Source organism: Parastagonospora nodorum (genome assembly GCF_000146915.1).
Source record: "Parastagonospora nodorum SN15 chromosome Unknown scaffold_12, whole genome shotgun sequence".
NCBI lineage: Eukaryota > Fungi > Ascomycota > Dothideomycetes > Pleosporales > Phaeosphaeriaceae > Parastagonospora > Parastagonospora nodorum.
The window spans coordinates 54,706-67,626 of record NW_001884560.1 but is presented as its reverse complement, the minus strand read 5'-3'; the positions used below and the strand labels follow the sequence as shown (position 1 = coordinate 67,626).

Here is a 12,921-nt window from a genome sequence, read left to right as displayed (position 1 = left end):
GCCCGGAGATGATTGAAATGGTGCTCCTGGGGAAGCCGAGGATAAGGAGATGAGAAAAGATAAAGATGACCAGGTTCCAGTATCCATAAGATGCATCTACCTTATGTGTTGCCGGATATGTATGCGAGGGTGTTTCATAAGACTGACAAGAGTAGATGGGCGACGGGAGTTGTGAGCGATGAGGATGGAGGTATGTTCGTGGTGAGATCAAATAAATACTAGAACAGATTGAATGAGATACTCATTCATTACTTTTGAGAAAAGACAAAAGAAGTCCGTTACGGAAATTTCGAAATCTGGAGGCATATTTTTTGAGCGTACAGACCTGGAATAGCAGCGAAAAGCACGTCCGCAAGCTAGTTTCGCATGAAGAATGTTTGTTGCTACGATCGAATCCAATAGTTCAGAAAGAGTGAGACCAGATTAAAACAATGTGCTAAAAGTCAAGTTTTGCGTAGGAAACATCATCGGATCTCAAAGATATGATCGGGCTTGCCAGTGTAGAATTTCTGACGCACGGCTTCCCCATCCATCATGCCATGAATATATGCCTGCTTGAAGTCAGCAAATTTCTCTATTGTATGATATCGTGTAAAGATCTTACCTGGTCCAAGAATCGATAGTGCCGGAGCGGGTCGCGGATCTTCGCTTTTCGCTGACGCTTGATCTGCCGCGCAAGATCTTTGTCGTGTTTACCTTGTCGAGCGGATTTGCCCTCTTCCTCAACGTCAGACATGGAGTCTTCTTCTTCAATATCACTCTGCGAATCTCTGGAGCCCAGCAACTTCTCTCTTTCGTCAATGATCTCGTTGTCTTCTTTGATCTTGTTGGCACTATTTGTCTGCGCATGCTTCTTGTTGTGCTTGCGAGTGTAGTCTTTCACCTCTTTCTTTTCTTCTTCGGGTCGTTTACTGTATTGATATGCGCGATCTCGGTACCTCTCGACCTTGATCATGAGATGCTTCATGGTTTCAATGCCATCCTCAAGTCTCTCATTATCGCATTCGTTCTTGGTCTTGAAGTTGGCAGTCTCTCGCCGCAAAATGACGGGTACAGTGCAGCCGTAGACGATGCAGATAAGATCGCCTTCCTTGACTTGCTCTGATACTAGGCCAAGTGCGCCTTTTGCCGTCCTGATTAATGCGCGGTTCCAGATAACTGCCTGCACGCGACGACAAAACTCGGCAATGATCGAGTTGCGCTCGTTATAGATCAGCGCTGTAGTGTCTACTGCGTTGCTTCGAATGCCACCCTTGAGTATAGTCTCTTTGCAAGCACGTGCATAATAGTATGGTGGGTTGCGATCATTCCCACCTCGGTCTGCCACCAGAGTACGCCAGAAAGCAGTAGGCGGGTCATTAAGGTCGCCGTGCATTCCAGTAGGTCGACGTGCCTCGCCCCATCCAGCAAGGTCCAGCCAGGATGCAGGTATTGCACCAGCTTGTGATACCTGCGCAACCTTGGCCACTCGATCGAAGCAGAAACCTTTCAAATAGAGACTATGGTGCCCAAGGTGCGCCCGTCTTTTGAATTGCAACGTCTTCAGGTCGACAACCTTTGTCTGCCCTGCACTGTAGTTTCGATGGCCGTCTTGTGGGGTCCCCACTAAGGGATCTGCGTTTCTCCGCCCCATCTTCATCATGTCCATACCCGGATGCGGGAATATGTCGAACGGTGCGCCATCAATTCGAGCCACCCAGGACGGTAGCCCTAGCTCTTGTATGCGTGAATGCTTCGGAATTTCGACCTTGGCCGTGGGTTTGGGTGATCTCGAACCCGCTACAGGCTTTTTATTTCCCTTCTCTCGATCAGCCTTCTCAATTTCGTAGGCCGCAAGCTTTGCTTTGACACGAAGAATATCTGTTAGCTTAGGATCTTCACTCAGAGTGCCGATGGCTATTTTGTATTCTTCCAACTTGTCCGTTTCCGCATCATTATGATTGTTGTGTCTTGGCGCTGTGCTCTGACATGACGATACGGGCGACTTAGGGTAAGTCTTTGGGAACGCTAACGAAACGAAGTCATCTACCGCTGCATCGTTGGTTAAGTATCCACATTGTTGGAAATATTGGTCCATGTTTCTCTTGTCTGTGTGCGTCTTCGGCCGGACTATTACCGTATCGAGTGGCATTGAGCTGCCGTCTTGGGGCCGTCGGCCGGCTTTGTACTTTTCCCATGCGGGTGCCCAGGCGTCATTCTCCAACGTGGAACGACTGTTGGGTTTGCCTTCGTCTCCAGATGCTCCAGCGTTGTTCTGCTCGTCCGCAAATTCCTTTGGAAGGGGTATTTTGTTCTCGTTTAAGGTTGCCTCGTCTGGATGGCCTAACATCAAATCCTCTGCTACGTGGCTTGTCGGTTCCGTATGTTGCGCAAAAGAGCCTGATAAATTATACTCATTATTAAGTGGTATTACCTCTGACACATTACTAAAAAGTTCACACGCATCTTCAGACCAGGATACTTGTTGTTTGTCATGGTTGACGTCGTCATGTTTGGAGGGCCAAATGCCAACCTTAGTCGGGGATGGTTTGTCGTCTTCGTTTGCATGAAAAGTTCCGGGTCGCCAATCTTTGGCCCATGGTCTGCACAATACGTCAAGTGCTTGCAAAGGATCTAGCTTTGCGCAACGCTCGATACAAAATTGCACGAATTCTTTACAGACGTCTGGGTAAGGACTGTTGTAATCAAGCAGGTAAGGCTTCTGCTCCAATTGATCACCGAATACCTGAGCGATAAGTACCTGGTGTCTCTTCTGCTTTGTGGAGGTCGGCGGATTTGGAGATGCATCTCTTGCTATGGCGATCAAGGCGTAAACAGAGTCGTGTGGTCGACCACAATCAAAGATTGACAGGCTCGTAACCAAGAACTCCAGACTGAGTAGACTCCGGCGTTCTGGGGCTTTTACGGTCTCGTCGCTGCGTTGATATTCCCTGAAGATACGCGCGGTGGCATTGACAAGGAGACTGGCACCCAGCTCAGAAATATGTTCGAACCAACTCGGCACCAAACGCGACTTGGCGTCTCTTCTCAGAAGCTCAGAAAGTCGATGGGTAGCAGTCTCGACCTCAACGAACAACTCGACGGCGATTGCTAATTCTCGCCACTCTAGTTCATCGGGTCCACAATAAACACTGGCTACAGGAGCGAGCGCAATCTCTTGCACGACCCAGCGGCGAGAAAACCAGTCGCGTTGCATGAGGCCAATGAAAGCCCGCCACTTGGGCGCATGTACATCCTCTGTACAGAGCTGGTCGAAGTTTTTCAGATGGCCAATGTCTTCGCGGATGAACTGTATAGCTTTCCGACTGTTCTCGTCGTCTTCGCCGAGCCATACGCAGACTTGTTCGGCTCGGGTATACACCAAAGACATCATCGATACTTGGTAACTTCGCTCTTCTTTGTTCTTCTGATTGATGCAGATAGCATCGATCCACAGAATGCGGTCTTTCCCTCCTCTGAGATATTTCAAGGCCAAACCCAGGGTCTGCGACACTCTCTTCCGATACATTGTATCACCGTCGCGGATCATGATGGTATACTCGCTATTGTCCTCATCGCCCCATCGCCAGGAAAGGGCCTCGTATGAAACAGTTTTGGTCAATGTTTCACTGTCGATAGGACTCGCGATCCTGGGGAGGTCTTCACCTTCCACAAACTCGGCTTCGAACATCTCGCACAAAACCTGCGGGCTCCTAAGGACTCCGGGATACAAGCGAAGTAGGCGAATTCTCTTCTTCGTGGGTGGAAGATCAGTATAGCGATATTCTTCGGTACCATCGTTCTTGCTGTCGTCGTACTTGAGAAGCTCCGATCGAATTGTACGGGGGATCTCATCGAGACCAACATATGTCGTAGAGGCTGCAGCCATAATGAGGCGGCCCTGTACTTGCAAAAGATATGTGACTCTGGGTTGTTGATATCGTGTGATCAGACGCAGATTGGACGAATGGCGCATAAATTGCGCTCAAGTTTGAGTCGAAAGTCATGCCGCGACTGCCATTTAAGTAAGTTTAATCCAATAAGCCACATGCGATACACCACCCAGCAATCAACCTGTTCGCATCAGAGCTTGCTCGTGAGTGGCTACTTCGGTCTTGGTGGCTGATTGGTTGTACTCGAAGCAGTCGCGCAGCCGCAAGATCCTTATATTGTGGCGGGATCTCAGCCGTCTACAAATCAGCCCTAGTCGTTCTATTAGTGTATTTTAGTCCACAGATGTTGGATCTGTCTATGACAGACTAGAGCGCTACGCCCACTATAAGATTCGCGGTTGCTCTACCTCACCATTTCTCTTTCCAAGTGTAAAGAGCTTTGCGCTCAAAGGAATGCTCACCAAGGTCCCTCTTCAAAGTGCGCGCGGAAGGCTGAAAAATCGTCTCTGGGGCCAAAACTTGCATCGCCTAGCCCCAAGGAAATTGCTTTCTTCCGGCTGAGGTATCAGTCCATGACATATTCTGCGTCGAGTAAGATCTCAGCTCGCACTCCCACTCGCGGGACGTATCGCTTGCCGTGCGCCACATTGCTTACTAGGACTTCCAGAAGCCGCCCTGGACGAAATTCCTTACTGGATCGACCAATGCGGAACTCAGCTTTGCGATATTTTCCCGGAATATTCTCTCAGCGCTTAGCGGTTTTCGTCCGGTTCGTATGAGGCGGACTTGGGGCGTGGAAGGCGCACAAGAGTGCAGCGACATCAGACAAGGCTGAAGACCGGGCGTCCTTGATCATAAGCCTCTTCAGATGAGGCATTCAATCGCAATAGGGCGACACTTTCGCGTGCGCAGGATGACTCCAAGAAGTTACCTCGTCCAGGTGTATGGGAAGCGCTTCTGGGTACTCCAAGTAAGCCTGAGGAGCAGGTCGGGATATCTGAGCTTACGGGCGCTGTACTAGAGTGGTATCCTCAGGAAAATAGACGGTTAGGGGAACATAAGATGACAAAGGTCCTCTCTAGGTCAAGATGTATCTGCTTTGTGGTTTACGTGACATGTGAGTACGGCAGGGTTGGGGCGCCTCGAACACGAGGTCTATTCTGAAAATCAATAGGTAATCGAACAGGTCGAAACCTAGAGTGTCGCTACATCTGAAAATGATATACAGTTTTCTGACAGAGACAATGCGTTTGACGTTTCTTGGTTATTATCGATCTATCATGAGCATAAGAGAAAGAGTCTGTTGTGGCAGGTAGAAAAACCTTGGAAGAGGCTGCGGGACGAGCCTTTCCGTTTTGAGACTGCGCGCTTCGCAAGGGAACCGCATCGCGAGTCGTTTACAACCACAACGCCATCCGGTATTCTCTGAATATACTGGTTTATTCATCATGAAGCTCTCGCCTGAGTGATGACACTACAGAATAAACTTTGCAATACCTCGACCTGCATTCAACATGAGGACTTTGTTACCCCGCTCTTCACACACATAGCAGCATCGATGTCATTGCTTCGCCAACCTGAGTAAAGATATCGGCTATTTTCGAGGATGAGACTCCTCCATACGCGCACACTGGAGCTGAAGAGCTTCTTCGAGAACATCCCTCCGTACGCAATTCTGTCTCACTGTTGGGAAGAGGAGGAAGTCGTCTTCTCTGATCTAGCAGATCTTGATGCAGCAAAGAAAAAGCTGGGTTTCCCCAAAATCGAGAAAACCTGTGCGCAAGCTGTCAAAGATGGTTTTGAGTGGTGTTGGGTTGACACTTGCTGCATCGACAAGTCCTCCAGCGCAGAGCTTTCTGAGGCAATCAACTCGATGTTCAGCTGGTACAGGGAGTCGGCAAAGTGCTACGCGTACCTCGCAGATGTTGGGGGTCCGAGTGAGTTCGCGAACAGCAAGTGGTTCACCAGGGCGTGGACATTACAAGAGCTGCTCGCCCCGAGTCACATCCAGACAGATGATCAAACCGGCATGGAGTTCTTCTCTCGAGATTGGAAGCGTCTGGGTAGCAAAGGCGGCCTTGGATCCCGAATTTCCGAAATTACTGGGGTTCCGAGAGAGTACCTGGAGAGACTCAGTCTGGACAGAGCTAGCATCAGCATGCGCATGTCTTGGGCTGCGGATCGACAAGCAACCAGGGCAGAGGATGTCGCCTACTCTCTTCTCGGAATATTCGATGTCAACATGCCGCTACTTTACGGCGAAGGCAAGTCGAAAGCTTTTAGACGACTACAAGAAGAAATCATGAAAATTTCGGAGGATGAAACACTATTCGCCTGGGAGAGTATGGAGTTCAGTACGGACTCTTCCTCGGTCGATGTTCTTGCCTCCGACCCGAGGGACTTTAGTGAAGCAAAGGACCTCGTACCTTTTACCTCAGATGGCCCTGTTGTTCCATACAATATGACTCATCGCGGCCTCAGAATCTGGTTGTATCTCTACAATCTGTGCGACCCACAAACTGCTGCCGCGAGTTCCCATCGTTGGATACGACCGCTAAGTTCACAAGTTATGATATGGTCGAGTCAAGATCTTGTCTGGGCCGCCCTGCGGTGTCATGTTGCACACGACTATCATAATTACGTTATGATTCCCCTTCGACACTTGGAAGCAGATATTTATTCACGCGACACAAGTACCAATGTCGCTTTAGTGCCTGTAAGGACACCGCTGGCTTCTAGCCTTGGGCTGAAAGAAGTGTACATTCGTAACAGCCGTATACCATCGATAAAGGAGAGCATACAGCGCAAATACGCCTTCTTTCTTCGCGACATGGCTGATGGTGTGGCCGTCACGGGTGTTCTGCCGAAGCAAGCTTGGAACCAGAGAGGTAGCATTCTTCAAGGGCACAATGATTCGTCCGGGCGCGTTTCGTGGCATGCAAGCTTGCGATTAACGATTACTCGCAGCAAGCTATCGCAGCGTGCTGTAGGATATGTCTTTCTAAGCCTTGGCTGCAAACAGCAGTCGGGGAATGTTAAGCCAGCACCTTGGTGTTACCTAGATGACACAGTCTATGAATACGAAAGGCACGACGGAAACCTGGAGCGGTTCCACGAGGGCAGTTTTGCACTTCAAAATCGACAGGAGACAATCCTGAGTACCACGGGTGAATCTGGTGAGCAGCATGGGTTTAGGCTGAAGATCCACGTCACCCCAAAGAGGATATTTGGGCAGTACATGTTTGTTGTGGACATCGATCACGAAGATGTTGGAGAGCATAATTTGCAAGCAGAAAACAAGCTCGAAATTCTAGAGCCGTCGATGCACCAGAAGATCTTCGGACTCTTTGTTGAGAACAAGCTAAGCATCGAGCCAACGCCGAATGTGCAAGTAAACGTCCGTGGGAGTAACTTTCAGCGGACGTCGCACCCTCCGCCGTAGCCGCGTGCATTGTATGATACAGAAGGCATAGGCGGCATCTCAACATGACTACTAGGAAGCAGGCCACCTTCCCCTCCAGATCATCAGACTTTCTAGTGTTCTAGCCGCAGTAATTCCTTTATCCTCACACTCTCGTGCGCACTTTCCTGCCCAATACCATCGATTCTGTATGAACCCCTGAATCCTGATTTGAGAAAGCATATGTTCATCTCTATATCGCCCCCAAGGTTCTTCCCAAGACTGCACCTCATTTTCGAAATGCGACAGATCATCATAGCGGATGTTGTGATTCGCTAATAGTCGTTTCATCCGCTTGGCTGCATTCTGAGATAGACCAGTCAGGAATTCCGGTGATACGAGATTTGCTCCGGTGAATTGACCCGGAAAGATGTCGAGAATCCATTCGCTATACTGATCAAGGTCTGAGTCTAGCTTTAACAGCTGCTCTTCGCTCAAAGTAATCAGGTCCTTCCAGAAAGCGCCGCCGATATGTATGATTTCGTCTGAGCTTTTGCTTTCGACCTCCTTCTGCTTGAGCACCTTTTTAAGCTTGTCCAGGGCTATTTTCTTTCTCTTCTTGTAATCGCCGTCTGCGTACATAGTGGGCAACTCTACATCGAATATACCAAATAAGCAATACGCAGCGTCTTCCGGGACTGAAGTAATGCGGCCTTCCGCCCATAAGAAACGTTGTTTTGTACTAAAGTGCGATAGCTCCACGCCCTCCAGGGCTGGGCTAGGAATGTTACACACAAGGCTAATCGTGGACGCTAGCTCTCTTTTATCGCCGATGAATTTGCCCTCATTGGAGAAGAAGGCAACAGATTCCGGCGCAATAAGTTCTTGAAGTGTCCAGCCTCGTTTAAACCACCTGCTCTTCGAAAACGCCTTCTCCCACTCGCGATTAGCATCATCCGTAGCATCGCCGATAGACACATCTGAAAGCCACACATAGCATGTTGCAGCCTTCTGATACCAGTAGAACATGGAAGCAAGTGAGTGCTGCAGCTCGGAGTTGTCAGACTTCTTGATGCAGCAAGTATCGATTCAGAAATAACGCAGGCCATCTTTCTCAACTCGCTCTTGGCAGAAGTGAAGTTTCGCATAGCCCAGTTTAGTGACATCGCTGTACTGCCGCTCTCCGCTTTCGATGTCTTCAAATTTGACCTCGTCATTGTCGCGACCCCATGTGTGCGACAGAATGGCGTAAAAGGGAATGCATGTCGGAGAGAAAGATTCGACAACCCACGTGCGTTTATCGAGATCAAGATGCAGAAGACGCATGGCTGGAGAGTAAGTGAGGAAAAATGGCTTCAGCTGAGTTTTCCGAGATTCTATGTATGTAAGCCGAGCGGGGTTCATAACGTTCGTATATATCCCCCGTCGCGCCACTCGCGCAAAACCCTCCCCTAAATATCAATATCGGATTTCTGTCAATTCGAACACGTCTTAAACACGCCACAGCTCCTGTACCATTCTACAACCATCCACTTTCGCTAACAAGGCTTAGCACCTTCTCCTCGTCCATGATCTCTGCCTCCACCAAACGACCTGTCTCTTTCACTACACCATTGATACGCTGATATCTTACTAGTGCAGGAATTGCATTGACACCCCAAGTCTTCCTGTACAAGTTGTCCATTTCCTTCCATCTATTGTCGTTTAGTAGAGCTCAGTACAATGGGGAGAGTGACGCACTCCGGCTTTTGCCCAACATGCACATAAGCTAGATTTGGCGCATCTTCGCTAGAAAATGCTGCATCCAGCCGCGGTAATGCAGCACGGACATCGGGGCACCAGGGCTGCTTGGTGACAGGATCGGTAGAAGAGATGAAGCAGACGAACAGCTTCGCCGCTGGGCCATCAGGGACAGGCAGCTCCTGTGCGGAGGACGGGATTTGAAAATTGTCTTGAATAGGCATTGTGTACCTAGGTAGGCTTGTACCAGATTTTGAAGGTCAGGGTAAAGTTCATGGCGCCGTCAAGCGCAGATCTTGCACAAGCGAAAAATGGAGGCGCTAGTGATTCGGGCCGTGTTACGTCTTTCAGACACAGCGCTTGTAGACTATTTTGAGTCGCTGCGTAGAAAATTACTTAGAAAATTGCTTCATATATAGCCACACGTCCAGCACCCTCATGCAGATCGTAAATGCTGGATGGAGAGGGTAGAGCGAATCGTGTATGCCGAAATCAATGATTTAGACAAGCTTAGTGTACAAATATCCCGGAACGGCAATTGTGAATATGTTCATCTGCTTGTGAGTATACTTCTTAAAACCCTGCTCAAGGCATTGAAGGTGACGATAAAGCTACCAGGTACATGAATTTCCACAGGCTGTCGAATCATGAGATATTCATACCACTACTTGTATTGATACTAGTAATTCTACATACTGGACAGCATGAACAATTTGCGCGTTTGCAAAAATTTCTTTGTGCGTACGAAAAATGACATTACATATCGCAATATTCCAATGCATGAACATTCTGTGCTTTTCGAACTATTCTCTACCTGGGCTGAAGTTTGAAGGATTTTTCCAAGGCGTTAGAGCTTATCATGTAGGTATTGGCGCATTGCTTGTGGAGACTGCGAGAGGATGGGTAAAGTGATTTCTTGTACAAAGCAACAAGACGTAAAGGCACAGGATTCTCGAGTTGCAAGATCTGCCGTGCCTGCGTACCGTGTTAATGTGAAAACTCTTCCCGTTGCAAATGCCATGCTTCCAAAACGAGCCAGTGATCACAGTGCGGACGTGGTTCCGCCTTATTTGCGGCACGGCGCGCGCGAAACTCTGGGGTGCAAATCATGGCGCCACTTACGCCTTGCACATGTTCAATTTTTCTCACACACCGGTCAGTACGCCCTTGCCTGATTCAAGCGCAGGACACGTGAGACCTTCCGAGGAGGTTGAACCTAATCTATGCATCCGGCTAACTTTCGGTCCAACCAAGATCTGCAACGGTCACACCTTAGCGTAGCATACCTCGGCATCTCCGTTTTCTGCGATCCCGCATCGTGCAACCGGTCTACAAGCATGCAGATGCACTTCAGGGGTGCAACTTGCGATCTAACTGCTAGGGGTAATGTCGGTGGTGCTCATCGAGTGACGTCTGGTTTTTCCTTGCAGCACCTTCCTATACCATGATAAGAACCTGGATTACTGGTATACATACGTGGGTCCATTCTCTGCACATCCCATCATATGACAGACTAGTCCGGCAGATGAACGTATGGAGAAGTATGGGGTGTGGAGAAGATAAAACCTGGGGGCACCCCGCTTTATCGCACGCTCCATTGTAATTCTCCACGTCGGTTTCGAGACTTGAATCATAGCGACGAAGCGAGACTTTTAGCAGGTTCCACAAATTTACATTCGATTTGCGAGCAGCGACAGGCAGTCGCAATGTCGGATGTACAGCCAACGCTGGCCACGCATCCCCGCTTTATGGGGATGCGAGGCCGATCACTGGATTTGATGGTTTCAGTCATTGCAACCACGGGATTTCTGCTGTTCGGATATGATCGTGAGTATACTCATGAAAAAATAGATGATGTCATACTAATCTTTTTGAAGAGGGTGTCATGTCAGGGATCATCTCTGCTGAGCCGTTCATGAACTATTTCCCAGAGACACTCCACAACAGTACCTGGCAGGGATTCGTGACAGCTATCTACGAAATTGGGTGTAAGTTAAGACTACTCTCAGTACTGCTTGTAAAGCGATCGCTAACTAATCGTCTCGTGCAGGTCTCTTTGGCGCCGTATTAATGCTGGTTTTCGGCGATGCGCTCGGGCGACGCAAAGGAATCATGGGTGGCGCAAGCATCATGATTCTCGGGACGATCATCCAAGTGGCTTCGTTCAAAGGCCACAATGCGACCGCACAATTCATCATCGGTCGTGTTGTTACTGGTGTAGGCAATGGCATGAACACCGCGACAATTCCAACGTACCAAGCCGAGTGCTCCCGAACCAAGAACCACGGTCTTCTCATCTGCATCGAGGGCGGCGTTATCGCTTTTGGCACCCTTATCGCATACTGGATCGACTTTGGATGCTCCTACGGCTCGGACAATTTCTCTTGGAGGTTCCCGATCTCTTTCCAGTGCGTGTTCGCGCTCATAGTGCTTTTTGGCATGATCTGGCTACCGGAATCACCACGCTGGTTGTTGACAAAAGACCGTCATGAAGATGCGGCCAAGGTTATCTCCGCGCTGCGCGGTCACGCCGTAGAAGATGAAGAAACACGTTTCGAGGCACACATCATCATGGACAGTATCCGAGCTTCTGGTCATAAGGGAGGCATCACGCCTTTCAGTGCGCTTTTCACAAATGGCAAGACGCAGCACTTCCGACGAATGATGCTGGGTGCTTCCTCTCAGCTCATGCAGCAAATTGGTGGTTGTAATGCTGTCATTGTGAGTTTATCCTTCCGATTCTTTTTCATTTACATATACTGATCTTCAAAGTACTACTTCCCCCTCCTCTTCGAGAACTCGATTGGCGCAACGCACGATTTGGCGCTCCTCCTTGGCGGCGTAAACATGATCGTGTACTCCATCTTCGCCACTACATCCTGGTTCATTATCGAACGCACCGGCCGTCGGAAGTTGTTCCTCATCGGTACTGTTGGCCAAGGTCTCTCCATGGTCTTGGTATTTGCAGCATTGATCCCGGGCACCAAGAGCGCTGCGAAGGGTGCAGCAGTTGGCTTGTTCACGTACATTGCCTTCTTCGCTGCAACCTGGCTACCATTGCCATGGCTCTACCCCGCGGAAGTCAACCCAGTCAAAACGCGCGGCAAGGCGAATGCAGTGTCGACGTGCACGAACTGGCTCTTCAACTTCCTCGTCGTCATGATCACGCCAATCATGATCGACCACATCAAATGGGGCACGTATTTGTTCTTCGCGTGCATCAACGCGTCTTTCCTGCCGTTTATCTGGATCTTCTACCCGGAAACGAAGCAACGCAGCTTGGAAGAAATCGACTTGATCTTCGCCAAGGGCCACCTGGAGAACATGAGTTACGTCAAGGCTGCGAAGGAGTTGCCGTTCATGGATCCTCGTGGCATCGAGCAGATGCAGCGACAGTATGGCTTCTTCGACGACGACGGCTCGGATGGCTTGTATCCTGGCGTTGCGTCTGAGAAGGGAGGGGATGCTGTTATCGACGATGTGAGGGCATGAAGTGTTATTAGGGTACGAGAAAGGCCTCCAAAGATTCGCGAGTTTGTAAACTAGCGGCCGCAAGTGCCAGCTGTACGCGTTGTTGAGACGGTAAGATACAAAGGACGTGCCGTCGATACGATCGATCGAGCTAAAGGTACAATATTCCTATGCGCGCTAGGTTACGCACGCGAGTTCTGCAGAAATGTAGGATGGGTGTATACAATCCATCGAAGTGTCAATTGTTGAGCAACAACTTAGAGAGACAAGAATGAACCGTTGGGATTATGTTTCTCTGGTTTCAATGCATAACCACATGCTATTTAGTAAAGTATTGAAACGGCCAGATCACTGAACTTTACACTTTGATCTCGATACTCTACTTGAATCATGTAAGGACAGCTCAAGTGATAAATCAGGTTGCAATACCAACGCACC

The 12,921-nt window shown here is 49.2% G+C and overlaps 5 protein-coding genes across 5 annotated transcripts; 2 read left to right on the top strand and 3 right to left on the bottom strand.

Annotated features, from left to right (window-relative positions):
• Positions 1-464: 464 nt before the first annotated feature.
• SNOG_07899 (hypothetical protein) lies at positions 465-3,868 on the bottom strand (the record flags this gene model as incomplete). The annotated part of the gene is made up of 3 exons (XM_001798173.1): positions 465-551; positions 605-2,335; positions 2,663-3,868. 3 exons carry the CDS (start codon positions 3,866-3,868, stop codon positions 465-467), a joined length of 3,024 nt encoding a protein of 1,007 aa, XP_001798225.1.
• Positions 3,869-5,478: 1,610 nt separating this feature from the next.
• Positions 5,479-6,178, top strand: SNOG_07898 (hypothetical protein; the record flags this gene model as incomplete). The annotated part of the gene is given in 2 exon segments (XM_001798172.1): positions 5,479-6,136; positions 6,156-6,178. 2 exon segments carry the CDS (start codon positions 5,479-5,481, stop codon positions 6,176-6,178), a joined length of 681 nt encoding a protein of 226 aa, XP_001798224.1.
• A 1,187-nt stretch (positions 6,179-7,365) lies between these two features.
• SNOG_07897 (hypothetical protein) lies at positions 7,366-8,598 on the bottom strand (the record flags this gene model as incomplete). Its single annotated transcript, XM_001798171.1, has 2 exons — positions 7,366-8,337; positions 8,392-8,598. 2 exons carry the CDS (start codon positions 8,596-8,598, stop codon positions 7,366-7,368), a joined length of 1,179 nt encoding a protein of 392 aa, XP_001798223.1.
• A 193-nt stretch (positions 8,599-8,791) lies between these two features.
• Positions 8,792-9,236, bottom strand: SNOG_07896 (hypothetical protein; the record flags this gene model as incomplete). Its single annotated transcript, XM_001798170.1, has 2 exons — positions 8,792-8,966; positions 9,013-9,236. The coding sequence occupies 2 exons, from the start codon at positions 9,234-9,236 to the stop codon at positions 8,792-8,794; spliced, it is 399 nt and encodes a 132-aa protein (XP_001798222.1).
• Positions 9,237-10,718: 1,482 nt separating this feature from the next.
• SNOG_07895 (hypothetical protein) lies at positions 10,719-12,504 on the top strand (the record flags this gene model as incomplete). Its single annotated transcript, XM_001798169.1, has 4 exons — positions 10,719-10,839; positions 10,890-11,000; positions 11,063-11,733; positions 11,785-12,504. 4 exons carry the CDS (start codon positions 10,719-10,721, stop codon positions 12,502-12,504), a joined length of 1,623 nt encoding a protein of 540 aa, XP_001798221.1.
• Between the last annotated feature and the right edge of the window lie 417 nt (positions 12,505-12,921).